The sequence below is a fragment of the Panthera leo genome, chromosome A3 (genome assembly GCF_018350215.1).
Source record: "Panthera leo isolate Ple1 chromosome A3, P.leo_Ple1_pat1.1, whole genome shotgun sequence".
Lineage (NCBI taxonomy): Eukaryota > Metazoa > Chordata > Mammalia > Carnivora > Felidae > Panthera > Panthera leo.
The window spans coordinates 24,305,391-24,326,649 of record NC_056681.1 but is presented as its reverse complement, the minus strand read 5'-3'; the positions used below and the strand labels follow the sequence as shown (position 1 = coordinate 24,326,649).

General features: G+C 38.7%; 1 protein-coding gene across 9 annotated transcripts in view; it reads right to left on the bottom strand.

Moving 5' to 3' along the window:
* NCOA6 (nuclear receptor coactivator 6) overlaps positions 1-21,259 on the bottom strand; it is a 108,105-nt gene that overhangs the window by 29,586 nt on the left and 57,260 nt on the right. For 3 of the 9 annotated variants that reach the window (XM_042931154.1, XM_042931157.1, XM_042931155.1), the window contains 5 exons: positions 20,289-20,444; positions 13,917-14,039; positions 4,897-5,043; positions 3,298-4,191; positions 1,114-1,260 (listed from right to left, as the gene is read on the bottom strand). In XM_042931154.1, the coding sequence (XP_042787088.1) occupies positions 1,114-1,260; positions 3,298-4,191; positions 4,897-5,043; positions 13,917-14,039; positions 20,289-20,444 (1,467 nt within the window). The remainder of the gene's footprint in view (positions 1-1,113; positions 1,261-3,297; positions 4,192-4,896; positions 5,044-13,916; positions 14,040-20,288; positions 20,445-21,259) is intronic. The other 6 variants (XM_042931158.1, XM_042931163.1, XM_042931161.1 and 3 more) reach the window with 5 other exon arrangements.

Here is a 21,259-nt window from a genome sequence, read left to right as displayed (position 1 = left end):
GGAAGGCACCATATAGAAATACAAAATAGATGTGCTTGGGTGGAAGAATGATGAATGATTTTATCACTATTCATAACTTCCTACAGAAACCATAAATTCACATAACCAGGAACGCAGTTTTGCATTGGTAGATGGGTAAAGTAAAACAGTTTAACCTGCCCTTCTCTCACGCTTCAAGAGGTAGTTTGAACTTAAAAAAAAAAAACAAAAAACAAAACTAAGTTAGAACTTTTCTTGTTCCTTAGTGATTTACCATTAAAAGCTGGGACCACACAACTAAATTAACTCTAAGTGGGGATGGGGAGTTCTCCACAGAAAATGTTTGCACTTACTTCATTCCGAACTGGCTCAATGAGAAAGGATAAGAAGATTAGTCCATGTGGTGCCTAAGCAACCAGAAACATGAAGTCTGGGCATATTACAACACTATTTTACAAATTTTTTTAGCCATTCTGCTCTATCCTATTTCTCCACAAATACACTGTCGACATTAAATCTATACTGATTAAAGTCTGTTCTTCAAACACCACATTATAAACCAGAATTTAGACATTCTGCATAAACAAAGCTAACATGTACTATAGAGAGATTTTAAAAGGTGCAGTTGCCCAAAATGCCATGTGTCTCTGTACCTATAGTTTCCTTTGCCAGAAATGCCTTTTGCCCTTTTACTAACTTGGGGGTTGGCAAACTATGGCCCATGGGCCAAATCAAGCCCACTGCCAGCTTCTAAATAAACAGTGTGTGGAACACTGCCATGCTCATTTGTCATACTGTTTATGGCTACTTTTGTGCTGTGATAGCAGAGTTAAGTAGTTGCAACAGAGACCATATAATCTGCAAAGTCTGAAATATTTACTATCTGGAGTCCTTTACAGGAAAAAAAAAAATTGCTGAAACCTGCTCAAACTCAAGTTTAATTTCCTTTCCTTCGGTTCCCAAGACACTGTACCTACTTTTGATATATTAGTTATTGCCCTGAAAGAATAATTTGGGTTTGAGATTAAGAGAAGGACCAGGATTTATATTTATCTGTATATTCTTATTATCTATCATGGTATCTAACACACAATGTTCAATAAATGTTGGCTGAATAAATCACAGAAAACAAACCTGCATGCTGGACAGTTTGATTTGCTTGCAGCTGAGGGGCTCCTGAATTCCCAGGGGTGGTTGCTGTGGTCGAAGGCACCTGACCTTGTATAAAGTTCGGATTGGCCTGTCCTGCTGAGAAGCCAGGTGGGAGGCGTTTAGGCATTCCTTAATAGAAAACAATGAGTAAGGCAGTTACCTAGCAAATTTATACTCTTGCTTAGATGTGGAATGAATAAGGAAGGATGAGCTGCATGAAGTCTCCACTGGCTTAGCTCTCTCTGTCACACTGGTAAGATCTTTAATAACAAGGTTGGGAAAGATGGTTAAAAAAATCAACACAATCTCTTACATGAGCATTGTCAAAATGAAAAAGAAATACTAAAAAATTTACACTTAGAACATGCCAAGGAAGAGATGGCAATCTGCTCCCTAAATGTGATCTGAGGCCATGTCACAGCAAGGTTTAGGGCTCACTTTTCTCTGTAATACAACAGACCCCAAAACTTTACATACTTTAACATAGGTACCAAAGTAATATGCTAAATTCTCTCATATTCAAACAAATTGATATGAAATACTATAAAACAAAGAGCTGGGTCCTGATATTAACGATAGGTGATTTTTTTTCCATTGAGGGAAATGGATGACAATCTCCTTTGTGGAAAACTTCCCCCAATATTGTGCTCGTCTCTTGGGAAGAGACAGGACATTAGCAACAATCCATAGGAGCTTCAAAGTGAGGCTATATTAAATTATCATCATGCCTTCCCCTTATAAGGTTTGCTGCAATTCCGACAGCTATGGTACCAAAAGCCATGCTTTAATGGAATCTTACTAAAGTATTACTTCCTTTTATAGGAAGGTTTAATTTCAGAAAACAGATCTGTAAGAAGGAGGATCTCAGAACCCACTCATTGTTTATAACATAGGCCTTGATGTGGCCAGATCACCTACGTGAGCACATAATCTGCTCTATGAAAGCATCAAGACCTAAAGCTCACTTAAAAATTTTTGTTTTAGTCCATTTAAGGACCAATTTTTCAATGTCCTGAAAAACGCTCTGTAGACAAATATGCATTTGTCCTTTCTTTAGCAGTGACAAGTCCCCATTTGCATGCTTCCACTATAATTAAATCAGGAATCACATTTGCAGGAGGGACTACCCAGCTTCCACTGATCCAGGACTAGATGCCCAGAACAGTGAAGTTTGGAACTGAAACATTCTTGCATTTTCTAAAAACTTCTTAGGATTTAAATATCAGAGCCTGCACGTCAGTAAAATTAATTACAAGAGAGTGAAGAGACTGATGAGCAACTTAATTTCACCAGAAACCATGAGAACATGCCTTTGCTATGTTGCACTAAAGATGCAAGGGTTTTTTTCTGGGTAGGCAATGGGTGTCTTTTGGTGGGGATATGTTCATCAGATGACAGTATTACTGGCACTCTCTATACCTTACTGAAAAGCTCCAAGCACATTCATGTGCACTAGATCAATGATTAATAAGATAAATAATAAACATGGAGATGGATAAGTTTTACTGTAATCGTTTTACCTCTCACACATTAAGCTCCATTGCTTTTTCTTCATACAAGAGGCACCTTACAAAATAAATAAATAAATCTCCTTTAGGTATAACTGGTGGAATTCCCTCTCTAAGGAGCAGGCATTGGCATTATAAACTATAAAAGTCAATGATCTCTGAAATTATTCCCCTTTAACACTTTAATCAAACTTAACAAATACCATGCTTACTACTTTACTAAGATTATCAAACTTGAAAACTCGAAGGGCCTTTTCCCCAAAAGACCCTGTATTTATTTTTTTCATTTTTGCTCTATTGCATAATCTTAATTTTTTTTCAACAGCTGAGCAGTTTAAATTAATAAAATGCATGTTTCTTCTGGACATCTTATCAGTCCAAGATCAAGCAAAAGTAATTTAAAAAACAAAAAGAAAATCTCTATATTGAGTTTTACCTGCATTTTCATCCAGAGGGCTAGCTTAAATGTAACCAGTAAGATGCTGCATAATGTATCAAGTCAATAATGTATCAAGTTAACTAAGTTACATCAAGTGTCACCACTACATCCACAAAGCCAAATAATTACATCCTCCCTCCATTAACTCTAAAAATTGAAGTTCTACTAAGATCTATCTCCAGTAAATTTATCAACACAAATAGCTTCAGTGCTCCTCACCTCCTAGGCCTGGATGTAAACTCTGTGGCCCCTGGTTTGGTGGCTGCTGCTGCATCACCATGAAGTTAGGTGGCACATTTCCCTGTTGAACCATAGGATTCCGACCGGGAGAGCTGACGGGCTGCTGAAATCCCTGGGGAAGTGGGTTATTTTGAGGTGGCCTTGGTCCCATCTGCTGCTGAGTTTGGTTAACCGTTGGGGAGGATGCAGGGGATCCCTGCTGGAAGGAGGAGGGTGAGGAGGCAGGAGACTTGTTGGTGAGGTGGGGCTGCTGCAGGGGGGTTGGGACCCTGGAGGGCCCTCCCTGCAAGCTCTTCATCTGAGGAGCTGTGAACTGGCCTGGGTTGCTCATCTGAGGAAAGTTTGTATGGGCTTGTGAGGCTTGCTGGCTGCCAAAGGGATATGGAGGGGGCGGGTGGGAAGGTGTCTGTACCGTGGCTAAGGATGGTCTTGCCTGGAGCTGCTGTTGCATTGGGCCAGGCAAGGGAGCCTTCTTCCACCCTTGGCTTGCAGTCATTGTGCCCAGAGAACCCTGGGCTGGAGGAGGCTGAAGGGCTCCAGAAGGCAGCTGGTTCCAGCCTGGAGGAACAGGCACCTGAGTTGGGGCAGTAAACTGGGGTCTCATTCCCTGTGGCTGTTGCTGCTGATGCTGCTGTGGGGGTCTTGCCTGCAACTGCTGCTGCTGCTGCTGCTGCTGCTGCTGCTGTTGCTGTTGTTGTTGTTGTTGCTGTTGCTGCTGCTGCTGCTGCTGCTGCTGCAGCTGGGGAAAATTAGCTGGGTTCATTTGTCTGTTCACAGGGACAGGCTGCATTGGGTGGTGCGGGGGAGCTAAAGATCCTGAGGGATGATTTTGCTGCTGTATATGGAGCCCAGAGAGGAGTGGATCCATTGCATCTGTTTAAAGACAGTCAACAAAGCAATAATTAAACTACTGCAACCCTAGATCCTACAGTAGTCCTGGCAATCATGAAAAATATAGAGTAAAATCCCCTGGTACCTTCAATGAAATGTTTGCGAACACCTTCTATATGCAAAGCAACACACCAAGATGACAGAAAGATGGATACTGTCTAGAAAGAGCTTATGGTTCAAAAGTGGATATAAGAGCCAAACATAAAATGTGGAGAGCAGTATTTTCCAAAGCATATTCTTGGGAACTATGTTCATTAGTGTTATAAGAAAATAAAACAAAATACAGTCAATTTGGTTTGGGAAACAACTGAACCTAACCACCTTAGACAGGTTTCTTCATGGCAGGACTTCCAGTGCCTCCAATACATTAATTCTGAATCTCTAGGGAGGAGGTAACATATGATGCACTTACCAAATTTATTATGGAATTCTCTGCCAAGAAGTATCTTGCAGGACTAAGTAGCCCAAGGAATGCATTGTTAGGAATGTTGGGTTGTAACTGATAAGAGAAAGAGAAATTCTGAGAAGGAAATGGACTTTCAACTTGAAGAAATAGGGCAGATTTTGTGAAGAAGGTGGCATTTAAGTTGGGCAGTTAGGAACGTGGAATCAGAAATAGCTGAATTTTGTAATGATCTCTGCAGAGAGTTCCAGCCTCTTTAAGCCACAAAGATTGGAGGTCATTACCTGACTGAGAAGCAGGGCGAGGAGTCCTGGGCTGCAGCTCTGAATTGGGGCCTGGTGCCATCATGGAAGATGACACATTTCCACTCTGGGGTATCATAACAGTGGCAGGGCTGGTCATCCTTATTAGTCCTAAAGGAAAAAGAAAATCTGTAGAATAGAGTAGTGGAATTGGCACAACATTTGTTTTTAAGTAAAATATTTCAAGAAGATAAAAAGGTATGGAAAATTTATGTACCCATCATCTACCTTGTTAATTAACATTTTGCCCCATTCCCTTCAGATACATATGTAGATACAGCAGAAGTCCCCACTCCTTCCCAATCTCTTTCCACTCCCACTCTCTTATGATTGGGATTAATAGTTACATGCATGTTTATCTTTTCTACATATGTGGAATGTATGTATGCTTTTCTGTATGCTTTTAATCTTTGTATAACTGGCAAAGTCTGTCTTCTTCAGTTTCCTTTTTCTCTTAGTATTATTTTTTGAGATCCATCCATCCTGACTGCTATTTTATGGAACCCACACATTTATTCTCCTGCTGATGAATAGTAAGATTCTCCCTCCCACTGCCCTGAATTTTCAATCTTATAATTCTGCAATGTCATGTATTCTTGTGGACATGTGTCTTTAGACTATATACCCAGAATTCCTAGGTTTTAAATTATAAGCATCTTCCATCTTAGTAGATATTGCCAAACTGCTCTCATAAGTGGTTATGCTAGGGGTGCCTGGCTGGCTCAGTCAGAGGAGCATATGACTCCTGATCTCGGGATCATGAGTTCAAGCCTCATGTTGGGTAAGAGATTACTTAGGTAAATAAATAAACTTAAAAAAAAAAGTGGCTATTCCAATTTATATTCCAACTAGCAATTTGAGAACTCCTCTTGTTCCGTGTCTTTCCAATTTCTGATACTGCTAAGGCTTTATAGGATTTACCATCTATATTAGTAAGTGAAAATATATTATCCTCTCTTCATGTCTTTGCTTTCTGGCATCAAGATTAAAAAGTAACTTCAAAATAGAGCAGAAAAGCATCTTTCCTCTTTTTCTATGCTCTGGAAGAACATGTGTATCTGTTCTTTAAATGCTTAGTAAACTTACCTGGAAACTATCTGGGCCTGTGGGTTATGCTAATTAATTCATAAGGAGACAGATTTTTAATTATTTCACAATTTCTTAAATACAGATTTTTCAAGTTTTCTTAAGTCAGTTTTGGTTAAATTATATTTTCAAGAAAACTGTTAATTTGCTGCTGCTTCAAAATCTATTAGGCTAAAGTTATTCACAACCTTTTTCCATTCATTGAGATATAATTCACATAGTATAAAATTCACCCTTTTAATTTTTATTTTATGATTCTACTTCTAAACTTTTTAAAGTTTTTTAAAAAATATAATTTATTGTCAAGTTAGCTAATATACAGTATATACAGTGTGCTCTTGGCTTTGGGAGTAGATTCCCATGATCCCAGCCCTTACATACAACACCCAGTGCTCATCCCAACAAGTGTCTTCCTCAATGCCCATCACCTATTTTCCCTTCCTCCTCGCCACCCCTCCCCCGCAATCAACACAGCTTGTTCTCCGTATTTAAGAGTCTCTTATAGTTTGCCTCCCTCTCTGTTTGAGACTATTTTTTCCCCTTCCCTTCCCCCAAGGTCTTCTGTTAAGTTTCTCAAATTCCACATATGAGTGAAAACCTATGGTACCTGTCTCTGACTTATTTCACTTAGCACAATACCCTTCAGTCCCATCCATGTTGCTGCAAATGGCATGATTTCACTCTTTCTCATTGCCAAGTAGTATTCCATTGTATATATAAGACACATCTTTTTTATCCATTCATCAGTTGATGGACATTTGGGCTCTTTCCATAATTTGGTTATTGTTGATAGCACTGCTCCAAACATTGGGGTACATGTACCCCTATGAATCAGCACTCCTGTATCCCGTGGATAAATGCCTAGTGGTGCTATTGCTGGGTCATAGAGTAATTCTATTTTTAATTTTTTTTTTTGAGGAAGCTCCATACTGTTTTCCAGAGTGGCTGCACCAGTTTGCATCACTACCAACAGAGCAAGAGGGTTCCCATTTCTCCCCATCCTGGTCAACATCTGTTGTTTCCTGAGTTGTTAATTTTAGCCACTCTGACTGGTATGAGGAGGTATCTCAATGTGGTTTTGATTTGTATTTCCCTGACATACTATAAAACTCACCCTTAAAAAATTTTTTTTTTATTTTTTGAGAGCGAGCAAGCACAAGCTGGGCAGGGACAGAGGGGGAGGAAGGAAGAGAATCTGTGCTGACTACACAGCCCAATATGGGGCTCAATCTCACGGAGTATGAGATCATGACCTGAGCTGAAATCAAGAGTCAGACGCTTAACCCGCTTAACCTACTGAGACACCCAGGTGCCCCAAAATTCACCCTTTTGAAGTGTACACTTTTTTCTTTCTTTACATTGCTTATGACTTCTTTTTGTTTTACCAGGTTCATCAGTTTTAGTTGTTTTTTTCAAACAAACATCTTTGGTTTTGCTGCTTTGTTCTATTTTTAATTTATACTTTATCTCTGCTCTTATCTTTATTACTTCCTTCCTCCTAAGTTATTATTACTCTGTTCTTTTTCTCAATTCTTAGGTCAGAAACTTAGATTCTTAATTTTCAGTTCATGTTCTGCTCTCATATAGTTATCTTAGGGCTTAAATTTTCTTCCAAGCCCTGTATTGGTTACATCTCACAAATTTGGTATGTATTTTTGCTGTCCACCATGATTGCTTTTAAATCATGGATATTCAGAATATATTTTACATTTTCTAAAAATACAGCATATTTTGGTTAGCTATGTTTTGTTTGCCACTGACTTAATTGTACTGTGGTCATAGAACATGATCTGTGTGATACCAATATTTGGTATTTAATGAAACTTGGTTTTAGAAACACACATAGTCAATTTGTATAAATGTTCCATTTGTACTTGAAAAAATTAAAATTCCCGAATTAGTAGTGCATGTTTTCTATATACCTCCATTATGTCAAACTTTTTTTCTTATGTTATTCAAGTTTTATCCTTACTAATTTTCAAAATAAGCTTAATACATCAATTACTAACACAGGTGTGTTAACAGGTCTCTGAAGATGTGATATCTCCATGAATCCTGTCCACTTTTGTCTCACATATTTTAAGGCTAGGTTAGTAAGTACATAAAAGTTTAGCTGTCTTCCTGATGAATATTTCCTCTTATATCATACAGAGACCCTATTTACCCTAATGCTTTTTATCTTAAAGTCTGTTGATATACCCTTTTTCTTGGTTAATATTCACATGTATTATCTTTTTTTCCATCCTTTTAACTATGAACTGTGTTCTTATGTTTTATGTGCTTCCTGTAAAAGCACATAAGTAAGCCTGAGATTATTATTCAATCTGATTAATCACCATCTTTTTATCAGTGTTCATAATATGTTTACCTGTACTGTTACTATATATTTTGATTCATTTTATCATCTTAGGATACCACTGCTCTTTACTCCTTCTTTCTATGGTGATTTCCTATTTTTTCTATGCTGTTTTCCTAATTTTCTTGGATTTTACTGGATTTTTTCTAACATGCCCTTCCTTTCTACCTCTCCACTACTAGTTTAGGAGTTATACATTTTAGGAGTGCCTTGGTCAACTTCAGCTTAGGTCATGATCTCACGGTTCATGGGTTTGAGCCCCACATCGGGCTCTGTGCTGACACCTAAAAGCATGAAGCCTGCTTCAGATTCTGTGTCTCCATCTCTCTCTGCCCCTTGCCCACTTGCACTCTGTCTTTCTCTCTCTCTCTCTCTCTCTCTCAAAAATAAACATTAAAAGATTAAAAAAAAAAGTTATACATTTTACTTCTATTATTTTAATGATATCTTTAAAATGTCAACAGACATAATTTAAAGAGTATGCTTTATTTAAAGTATTTATTTCAAGTATTGCTAAATAAGCCAATACTTATGTAGATTTGCCCCATGTTTACCAATTATTTAGCTCACCATTCCTTCTTGGATCTTATTTCTTCCATCTTAGGGTCAATTTTCTTCTTCCTGAAGTAGATTCTTGAGCACTGCAATTAGCAAGAGTCTGGCAATGGTAACTTCTCTTAGTGTCTTTGAAAATGTATTTAAAAAAAATTTTTTTTAATGTTTATTTATTATTGAGAGACAGAGAGACACAGAGCATGAGCAGGTGAAGGGCCAAGAGATGGAGAGACACAGAATCTGAAGCAGGCTCCAGGCTCTGAGCTGTCAGCACAGAGCCAGATGTGGGGCTCGAACTCACAACCGTGAGATCATGACCTGAGCCAAAGTCGGACGCTTAACCGACTGAGCCACCCAGGTGCCCCAAAAATGTATTTTATACTACTCTTGATAGTACAGATAGGTTTAAAATTCTAGGCTGTCAATTATTTTCTCATCACTTTGAAAATATTATTTCAATGTTTCCTGGCTTCCAGGGTTGCTACTGAGAAATCAGCTGTGATCTGATAGTTTTCTCTTTGTAAATAATTGATCCTTTATTGTGAGTTGCTTTTAACATTCTCTTTGTTTTTTGTTTTATAGTTTTTCAAATTTGTGTCAAACATGGATTTAATTTTAATTTATATTGCTCAGTATTTCTGAGGATTCACATCTTTCACCAATGTTGGAAAAAATTTCAGCCATTCTCTCTGTTGTCATCTTCAATTTCTTTATTTTCTTCTTCTGGAACCCTTTTCAGATATATGTTAAATCTCATTTTATCCATCATGTCTCTTGACCTCTTTCATATTCCCATCTCTTTATTTTTAATTTGCTGCATTCTAGGTAATTTCTTCATATTAACCTTCCAATTCAGCTGTGTCTAGTTTGCTGAACAAGTTATTTACTTCAATAATTTTTAAATTTCTAGAAGTTCTGGGTTTTTTCCCCAAAATTCTGGGTTTTTTTTAATTAAAAAAATTTTTTTAATGTTTTATTTTTGAGAGAGACAGAGAGTGATCTTGCACAAACCGCAAGATCATGACCTGAGCCAAAGTTGGATGCTTAACCGACTGACCCACCCAGGCACACCTCAAATTTTATTTAATGTTTATTTATTTTTGAGAGAGACAGAGAGTATGAGTGGGGAAGAGGCAGAGAGGGAGAGGGAGACACAGAATCAGAAGCAGGCTCCAGGCTCTGAGCTATCAGTACAGAGCCCAATATGGGGCTCAAACCCACAAATGGGGAGATCATGACCTGAGCCAAAGTTGGATGCTTAACCAACTGAGCCACCCAGGTGCCATTCCAAAATTCTGTTTTAATGGTGTCTTGTTCTCTTGTGATTTTCATCATTTTAAACACCCTGATACTCCTACTATTATAAATTATCTAGAATTTTGGAGGGAGGGAGTCTAGTCCTACATTTTATGAATCTGGAGTATAAACTCATTTATACTAGGGCTTTAACTATGAGAAGTCTGCAATGGCTCAGGTTGAGAATGTGTCCCTCCAGAGCATCAACAATTATTACCAGTCTAGAACCACTTAATAATTTAGCTTGACTGTTCCAGGGTCATTTCAATAATATATTAAATGTCCAGGGTGCCTGGGTGGCTCAGTAGGTTAAGCGGCCGACTTCGGCTCAGGTCATGATCTCACGGTCCGTGAGTTCGAGCCCCGCATCGGGCTCTGTGCTGACAGCTCAGAGCCTGGAGCCTGTTTCAGATTCTGTGTCTCCCTCTCTCTCTGCCCCTCCCCTGTTCACGCTCTGTCTCTGTCTCAAAAATAAATAAATGTTAAAAAAATAATAATAATATATTAAATGTCCAACATGAATCAGAGTAGAAAAGACAATTCCATAATCACCATTTCCCCACCTCCCAACTAGAGCCCAGGCCAAGACACATAAGTTTTGCATTTGTCTCCCTCTGTGTCAGAGGGTGAAAATTTTCTAATCTACCTTTCACTGAAAATTCTAGTTTCAAATTGATAACTTCCTTCTTTATGTAGACCCAAGCCAAGATTTCATATTTTATCCCTTCCTGGCCATTCAAACTCAGAGCCTTTGGTCCCTGCAGAATCTCTTCATTTGTTTACTGCTACTTAAATTTTCATTTTTGACTTCTTTTTCACTCTGGGGATTTCCTTTGAGTTCTTACAAGGTCAGCCATGCATTAAATGTTATATTTTGTCTAGCATTCTTGGGTGTTTTGTAGTTGGGACAGTTGGATAAATGTTTATCTGTCTATAACTGGATTTGTCTCTGAGAAACCCCCCTCCATTTTTCAAAGATGGTAATTAGACAGTAAGAAAGTTCTCTGGAGATAAGAAACAGGTTTTCTCAGTTTACAATGAGCTTTCTATCTCCAGAAATGTTCAAGAGCATGCTGACTACATGTTCAGTAATGACACTCTAACATATATTCCAGCACTAGGTAGGAATCTGCACGAGATCCATGGTTCTCAACTGGGGGCAATTTTGTCCCCCAGAGAATGTTTGGCAACATCTGAAGACATTTTTGTTGGCACAACTAGGGGGGAAGGTGTGGTAGTGCTATTGGCATCTGGTAGGTAGAGGCCAAGCAGGCTGCTAAACATCCCACAATGCACAGGACAGCTGCCCACAGCAAAAGATGATCAGCCCAAAATATTAACAGTGACAAGGTCAAGAAACCATGACTAAATGACTATGGCACCCTTACTAATCTTGGCAGTTCTATATGGCTACAAAAAAATTAAAAAAAAAAAGCCTATGGATTAAAAAAGGCTTTTAATTACAAAAGACTTCTGGCTTATCAGTCAACTTCTGTTGCCAGTGCTAAGCGAAGAAAGTAATACTAAGAATAATTGACAATCCAAGACATTCTAGACAGACAATTCCAAAGTCATTTATTATTGTTTTAGAGGGTAGTTAAGATCTCTTTCCCTTAAAACTTTCTCTGTTTATAAATGTTCAACCTAATATTAAATTTTATTTGCAACCATTGTCCCAATGGACATCAGAGAAAAATATTCCTAAAATACGCTTGGCAGTAAAGAAAGATACCTAGGGGTTAAAATGTTGGTATGACTACAGATCATTACTTCAACTTTATTATTCCTTCAACTTTGTATTACATATATTAGCACAATCAGTACCCTTCATTAAATTCCAATCTAACTTGATTTCAACCTTAAGCTTCTAAGTTTCCTATGTTGACAATGAACTATATCACTATAATTTACACTTACATCCTAGAGATGCTTAGTAAATATGCCTGCTATTTGCCAGATACTTGCATTAGTGTGTTCATGTCAGTTTTAATAGAGTCCTAAAAATGTAAGGCTGGAAGGGATCCACAGCATTCTTTCTAGGACGTAAATATGTTTCCAGGCAATTACGGCCAGTAAATATTAAGTCATTTGTCCAGGAGTTAAGACTAAAACCCAGATTTCTTGTCTCTCATTCTAGATCTATTCTTTTACTAACTATATGCAACTTGGCCAGAGTTTTCCCACTCTGGTTCTTCAGTAGTGGCACTAGCATCACTGATTATCTCTCATTAAGCTACCATAATACCAAATGCTCAGATTTCTGTGGAGAACTATAACTATACTGACTCCCTACTACAGGTACCAGGATAGGTACTGTTTATCTGCCATGTGGTATTCCGTAACAGCTCAACAGCACAGGTCCTGACATATAATAGGAACTCTGTAAATGTCAGCTACATGGCTCAGGGCTCATCCACCTTCAAACATGAGCACAAAAGACTGTAGGCATTACTATCTGATTTTTTAGGTGAAGAAACTATTGCTTGGAGAGGTACGGCGACTAGCTTGAGGTAACCAGGAAATGGCACTGCCAGGATAAAAATCTAGTCCCAATTTTATATGGCCAAGTCTTCAGCTACAGTTTGGAATAATGGTTTTATAAATTAAGTTTCTCCACTCTGCTCTATTTCTTCCAGAGCTACTGTGGTAAGTGGGAATGTGAATGACTCAGTATAGTTTCAGGTGGTTACTCTGCTTCAACCACAGCAGCTGTACTTTTCTGGTTTATTTGAATAAAAGGTCCTAAAGCAGAAAAAGTTTGAAAGCCACTAATGTAGTGATAAGAGCACTGGACTAGGAGTTAAATCCGTGATATTAGTCTATTTCTACTTGACCCTGGGTAAACTGCTTCCTTTCTGTGAGCTTCAGTTTCCTCAGCTTTAAATGAGAGAGTCCACTCAATTCTAATATTTTGTGATTCACAGAATGTTGAGTTCATTCTCTTAAGAAGAAATCTCAGTTTTACTAGAAAAGTTAACAAATAATTTATAACTCTCTCAAATTCTAAATATCTAAAAACACATATTCTTCCACATATTCTTCAGATTCCACATAAACACAAAGAACTTTCGGCTCAGATTCTCAGCCTCATAGAAAATGGGTGGCAATTGGAAAGCTACATACTCCATTATACTATAAACATTCTGAAGGTAAAAAACATTTTATTCATTTCTTTTTTTTTTAATTTTATCTTCTTTATTTTATTTTTTTAAAAACAAAAATTTTTTAATGTTGATTTATTTTTGAGAGACAGAGACAGAGTGCGAGTTGGGGAGGGATAAAGAGAGAGGGAAGCACAGAATCTACAGCAGGCTCGAGGCTCTGAGCTGTCAGCACAGAGCCTGACGAGGGGCTCAAACCCATGAACTGCCAAGATCATGACCTGAGCGATGCTTAACTGACTGAGCCACCCAGGCGCCCCTATTTTATTCACTTCTATCTCCAACACTTTGAGCAGAGTCTGTCCTACAATAAGAACTCAACAAATGTTTGCTGCACAGCTCAGTGCTCATCTATCTACATTTAAGCATGAGCCCATGCTCTGTGATTCTACCTTCCTGAGTGATTTAAGTCTTATTTTCCTAAATCAGTAAACAGTGATGTGTCAGGAACCCCCACCTATTTTGCAAAACTCAAATGATCATACATTAGCAGATAAAGGGAAAAAGGAAACCAGTAAAATGTCATATAACTGAGTGGGAGATCTCACCTGGACCACCTGCCATGGGAAATGTCGCCTCCATCCTAACTGGATTTCCGGCTCCCATGGGTCCATTCATTCTCACATCTTGGCTTCGGTTCTGAGCCAAAGCCAGGTTGATAGCACCTTCCCCTGAAAAAATGACAGGTTACAAAAAAGGAAACCATAAGAATAAGACGCAAATGTTTTTTAAAAACAAGTACACAAAAACTTTAGTTTTCTGTGTTTTTAAAGAACTATGGTAAGTTTACCAACCACACAAAGGGGAGGTTCAATACTATATAGGTCTTTCTTCAACTTCACTTGAGTAAGTTTACTTACATGAAGCACAAGGAAAACATAATCAATCCTCACAATACAGCAGATGGACAATCATTAATGATGTATGGTGTCAGGAGAGAGTTTGTAACTCTGAGTGACTATTTTCAACTAGCTCATAGTGTGTGCATGTGTGTGTACATGTCCATGTGTGCAAGAAGGAATTAAATGTTCTCAGAAACTCTCAAACTCCTAGATTACCTTTTGGGAATTTATGACCAGAAGGTAGAGAAAAGAGTAAGTTTAATGGAGAAAGAACATATGATGGTATAGGGACACTGTAGTATTTGTGAGCAAAATCCCATTTCCCTTTCAACTAGTGCAGCATAAACAGATATCCATTAAAGATATTTATGCAATGAAGAGTAGATAGATTGCTACTAATGTACTTTTGCAGCATCTAATTATAAGACCAACACTCACATGAAGTTTTTAATGCTTACAAAATTTTATCTCATCTGAACCTCACAATACCCTGGTAGGTAACATCTAGAAGTGTTCCAACTTATTAGACCCTAAACTTAGAGGTAACTTACTTAAATTTTACTTGGTTTAATGATAAAAAGAAACAAATTTCAGGAGACTTCCTCTGCTTAATCCAAAATTTTGACTATTGTTACTGTGGATGATAGCACCACCATGTGGACAGATAGAAGTATAGCTAACCAGTGGCTAAGAAGGTCAAAGGCAGCATTCTTTGGCATCCTTCCTTATGTACTGTAGGGTTCTGGATTACAGAGCCAGATGATAAAGTAGGAAGCTAATGAGGACACAGTAGTTTCCTGTCTTATCACTGATAAGTGACCCTTCTGTATTAAGTATTTCCACCAGGCAGGTAGGCTGGTTGGTCACAGGGAACAAACATCCTACTAATAAGGGACTGATTACCAGGGTTACAAGATGCTCTAAACTGTTTGCCTCTGGGAGTTAGGAATAAAAGAAAAAGAGAATACAGACCTTGAAGGTTTCCAATAAAAGGAAGCAACTATTAATATACCAAACTTAAGACATTCTTTTTTAAAAAAATTTTAATGTGTATTTATTTTTGAGTGAGAGTGAGTGAGAGAGAGAGAGAGACAAAGCACGAGTGGGGGAGGGGCAAAAGAAAGGGAGACACAGAATCCAAAGCAGGCTCCAGGCTCCGAGCTGTCAGCACAGAAACCAATGCGAGGCTCGAACTCACAAACCTGGAGATCATGACCTGAGCCAAAAATGGACACTTAACCAACTGAGCCACCCAGGCTCCCCACTAAGACATTCTAAACAGAAAGAGTATTCTTGAAATGGACATGAGATTATTTCAGTTCTCTGCTTAAAACTGTTCCAATGCTTCCTACTGTTGTAGAAATAAAAGCCAAACTCCTTAACAGGGTATAAAAGGCCTTAGTAATCTATCTAGTCCAGTGCTGTTCAACAGAAATATGAGTCACACATATAATTTTAATTTTTCTAGAAGCCACAGTGAAAAGATAAACAAAAAAACAAAAAAAAAACCCCAGGTGAAATTAATTGTAATATACTTTATTTGACTCAATATATCCATGCTATATCAATATAGCACATGTCAGTTTGAACTAGCCACATATGCTCAACAGCCATACGTGGTTTGTGGCTACCATATTTAAGAGCTCAGATGTGGCTCTTGCCTACCGCTCTAACCTCAACTCACACTATATTCTCCTTCAATAATAAGGATTCAGCCTCAGTGGCATTTTAAAAAATTTCTTAAGCACACAAAGCTGCTTCTCACCTCAAGGCCTTTGCACATATAGTATGTGCAAATAGTTGCCTCTAATAGTTCTACTCTCTTCACATGAGCCAACTTCTCAGTATTCATGTAATCTTAAGTGTCACAGGCTCCAAAAGACCTCCTCCAACTGTCTTATCCAAGGGTAGGTCACCCTTATCAGAACATCGTGTTCTTCTTTTTTTTAATGTTTATTTATTTGGGGGGGGGGAGGGGAGAGAGAGAGGGAGACACAGAATCCGAAGCAGCCTCCAGACTCTGAGCTGTCAGCATGGAGCCCGATGCAGGGCCTGAACTCACAAACCGTGAGACCATGACCTGAGCCAAAGTCGGATGCTTAACTGGCTGAGCCTCCCAGGCACCCCAGAATATCATGTTATTTCTTCAGAGCACATCCCATGTAATGACTTACTCATTCACTTGTTTTATTGTCTGCCTCATCCATTACTATACAAGGATAACCATGAATCTGCCCTGGTTCCTTTTTATATCTTTTGTTCTGGGATAGTTATTAATAGCACCCCTTTGGGGTGCCTGGGTAGTTCAGTTGGTTGAGCATCCAACTTCAGCTCAGGTCATGATCTCGCGGTCCGTGAATTCGAGCCCGCATCGGGCTCTGCGCTGACAGCTCAGAGCCTGGAGCCTGTTTCAGATTCTGTGTCTCCCTCTCTCTCTGACCCTCCCCCCAGTTCATGCTCTGTCTCGGTCTCAAAAATAAATAAAACGTTAAAAAAAAAATTTTTTTTTAAAAATAGCACCCCTTTTACTCTCAAAAGTGTCCTAATTTAGATGATAAATTATATGGCCACCCTAATTATATCCTTAATACAGAGAACAGTGTCTAATACATGGTAGGTACTCATTAGCTATTTGAGTATATTATGAATTGTTATCTTATAACCTTACAAAGAACTATAGGCATTTTTCCAAATGATGAATGCATTCCTGGGAAACCCCACATTCTATAAAAACTCACACTGAAAATAATAGGTTTTATGGGAAAAACAATGTTGTTAGGATTTACTCAAAATGTATGTGGCTTTGTAATCAGAGTTCTAATGAAAACATTAACTGGTGGAGGCAATATATCCAAGAACATTTACAGTGGAAATGCCCGGTTAAAGATGCTATGATAATGCAGATTCAGTAAAGCTCTGAGCCATTGGGGCTGCCATTAAAGCAGACACAGGAGGAAGTGAACTTGTCACAAGCAAGAGCCATGCAAGTGCACTTGGGGTGCACTTCTGGGGAAGGTATCTAAATTCTCATCCTTATTACCTTAAAACAGAGCTGAAAGGACTCCCACCTATGCAGTAGCTGAGTTTTTTTTTTTTTCTTATAATCATCCTTCTATTCTATTTCAGCTTCCCTTGCCTTTTTTATATGAATACACACAATTCTCACATTATAGTGCTATCATTCTATTTGCCAACTGCATATAAGCTAACTGGTGCCAAAGAAACACACATAAAGAACACTACAGGCTCCCAAACTCACTGATTAGGGGTCAGCAAACCACAGCCTATGGGCCCAATCTAGTCTGCTGCCTATATACTTAAATAACATGTAACTGGAACACATCCATGTTTATTCACTTACATATTGCTTATGGCTGTTTTGCACTGCAAGTAGATTGAAATCGTTGTGACAGAGATCTTAGGGCCCACAAAGTCAAAAGAATTTATTCTCTGGCCCTTTACAGAAAAAGTTTGCAGACTTCTGCTTTAAATCACCATGAATTAATAGAGGGGACACAAAATATACTCAAAAAAGATGTCTTCCCAACTCCCTGGCCAAAACTCAAAAAAAGGAAGGATACAGGGAGTGTTCTTCTATGGAGAACAGGCTGTGCAACCTGACCTTACACCCTTGCAGCAGACACCTCTTACAACTTACAAAGGCATCAGCTTATTACCAGTTTCACAAAAGCAAAGCTGCTGCCACCACTTTCACTCCTGCCCGAATTCTGAGGGAGCACAGAGAGAGAAAAGGAGGTCACCTGGGACACATATGCATACCCTAAAAGTTAAAGGACCCTTTTCTGTAATGTGATAATCACTACCATACGTGAATTTCACAATTTCTTGAAATACATGTTATCTACTTTACTTTCTTGATGGTTCTTATGCTTTAATTTATGGCTATAAAGGGGAGCTAGCACCTTATCTTTTTAAAAGAACTTAAGGGAAGTAGGTCTGATTAAAAGAAGAAACTGGTGTTTTCTTTCTCCAGTGGAAAACACCACCATGTAAGTTTTCAAAGCCCTTTTAACTCACATAAATAGGTAACAGACTATAAAACGTTTAGAGTTTAAGAAACCACTTATGTGTTTTCATAAAATATAAACGGCCTACATAGTGCTATGTAGCCAACAGCTGTTTTACTTCCACTCTTCCCAAAAGTTCATCCTATATCCTATAGATTGCTGTGAATTAATGTTACTTCTCTGGATCCTTTTAGACAATCGACCATTTTTCATAATAGGCTGGTTGTTGTTTAAACCTCTATTCCCTTTTTTATCAAATGATGGGATTTACCCCATTTCTCTACCTATAATCCTCTCTAAATCTTCATTTGTTTGCTGCTATTGCCCCCTTTGGGGCACAGCAACGTACAATCCTACACTGCACAAAATGTGTCTCACTCCTGCACATGAAGTATTAACCTTTTTGGCTGCCAAGGTTTTGTGGCGCATTTAGGCTCTAAGCAAACACGGAGTTAGGAAGGTTTGGCCCACCAGTAGAAGGAAGGCTGAAATCACTGGTTGCCACTATGTCTGCATCAATACAGGAGGGGAAGAAAGGTTCTAGTTCACGGGGCCTCCAAAGATAGAACCTCCTCTGTGCTTCCCCCTTCCTGGTACTTCTCTCTCACAGGTTTGTCTCCCTCACCAAGATCAGGAAATTCTTTTGAGCTTATAACAGCAAGGACCATATTATACTTATCACTGTATTCCAAGCGCTAAAGCAAAGTGATGCTATTATGTGTGTGCTTCCCTTGCCTTCATTCAACATATGTTTACTCAGGAAACTAACATGTTCCAGGAAAACAGAACTACAACAGTGAGCAAAACCAGACATGGTCTCTGCCCTACTGGAGCTTGCAATCTAGCAGAGAATAAAACAATAATGAAACAATTGCTCTGATGAAAGTGTGACATAAATGATCTAAGGACAAAGACCAGACTTTTGTGACAGCATATAACAAAGGACTCTGAATTAGTCAAGGAGTTCAGAAAATATATCCTCAAGAAGATTTAAGCTAATACGTGAAGGCTGAGTAGGTGTTAACTATGGAAGGGGGAATTGGTAAGGGACAATATTCCATATAGAGAATACATAAATGCAAAGGGCCCATGGCAGGAGGAAGAAATGCATATTCAAGGAACCAGAAGAAAGCTGGAGAGGCTGGAATAGACAGCAAGGAGGAGGGTTGGATGAGTTAAGATTGGATGAGAAAGGTAGAGTAGAGGCCAGACCACACAAGTTCCATGAGGTTAGAGTAAGAAGTTTGGTCTTTATTCTGAGAATAACAGCAAGCCAAAGCAGGGGTTTTAGGCTGGATACTGTGTGTGTGTGTGTGTGTGTGTGTGTGTGTGTGTGTGCGTGTGTGTGCGTGTGTGTGCGTGTGTGTGTGTATGTGTGTGTAGCATATTTTCATTTTGAAAAGACCATTCTGGCAAAATATTTGAAAAATGAATACTGCTACAAAAAGGACCATTTAGGGCCTCCTAATCTCTGTTAGATGACTAAAGAAATAAATACTAAAGCTTATTTGGTAGACAGAAGCAAATGAAATTAGATATTCCTTAAGCAACAGATAAGTTAAAGGGCACCTTCGTGGCTCAGTTGGTCAAGCACCTGACTCTTTGATTTCAGCTCAGGTCATGATCTCACACTTTGTGAGTTCAAGCCCCGAGCTGGGCTCCACGCTAACAGTGCAGAGACTGCTTGGGATTCTCTCTCTCTCTCTCTCCCTCTCTCTCTCTGCCTCTCCACTGCTGATGCTCTCTCTCTTCAAATAAATAAATAAACTTAAAAAAAAAAAAAAAAGACAAATCAGTTCCTGGTCAGGGTGCCAATAAAATCCAAATCTGACAGACAGACAAAATGAGCCAAGGGAATGGAGTCTGAAGCTATGGATGTGGAAGCATCACCCAGACAGAGCCTCAATCCCTCCTTACCCTAAGGTGTGGCAATGGGAAGTACAGGTTACGTGAGTTACTTGGCATTCTGAAACAGGAGGGGAACAGACAAAGCAGCAAAGAAAATCATGCTACATTCTATTGTTGTTATGATCTGGGTCCAGATAGGCACCTTCAATCTGAACGGAGAGAATCCCCAGATCCCGAAGCTGCTGGTTGTTGCTCTGAGCCAGGATCCGTAGCCGCTCCGCTGCTTCCCGGGGGATGTTGAATGTCACACGCACGCTGTTCCAGGGCTCCACCTTCTGTACCTTTAGCTTGCTGGATTCTTGGTCATGAAAGAAAGTGAATAATATTAGTAATCTTTTAACCACCAGAAGACATGGAACAAACAAAACTAACCAAAAGCAAAAGAACAAGGCAGAGCATTGCCTTGGAGTAGCTGTGAGAACTTAGTCTTTGGCATTAGACAGACTTCAAATCTAATTCCAGTTTTAGCACTTAGCACCTGAGTGGCCATGAACAAATTATTCAACCTTTCTGAAACTTACCTTTCTCTTCTTTAAAACCATGAAAAAACTATTTCATGAGAATGTGAGTACTAAATGAGAAAATATATGCCAAAAACCTAGCACAGGCCCTGATATACACACATGCAGTAAATACATGGAAAGCAGTAAGATGGAGTAAGGATTATAAGAGAGAGAAAGAGAGAGACAAGTTTAAATGAATAGACTAAGGTCTATTTCTGGATTCCATTCAATACATGTGAACTGGCATCATGAGAATATTTAAGTCTCAAATTTCATTGAAATTCTATAAATACAAAAATACAGTATGCAGACTATGCCAGTTCATAGTCCTATTTAAATATTAACTAGTATTGGGGCACCTGAGTGGCTCAGTTGGTTAGGCTTCCAACTGATCTCAGCTCAGGTCATGATCTCCAGGTTGTGAGTTTGAGCCCCATGTTGGGCTCCACACTAGGCATGGAGCCTACTTAAAAATAAATAAATAAACAAACAAACAAATAATGAGTATCTCTGTACAAGATATTCACAAAGACAGGAAGAAAATATTTCTTCCAGTGTCCCATAAATCCTTCAATTTAAGAAGGAGGCTTTTTTTGTCTTTGATTTTAAA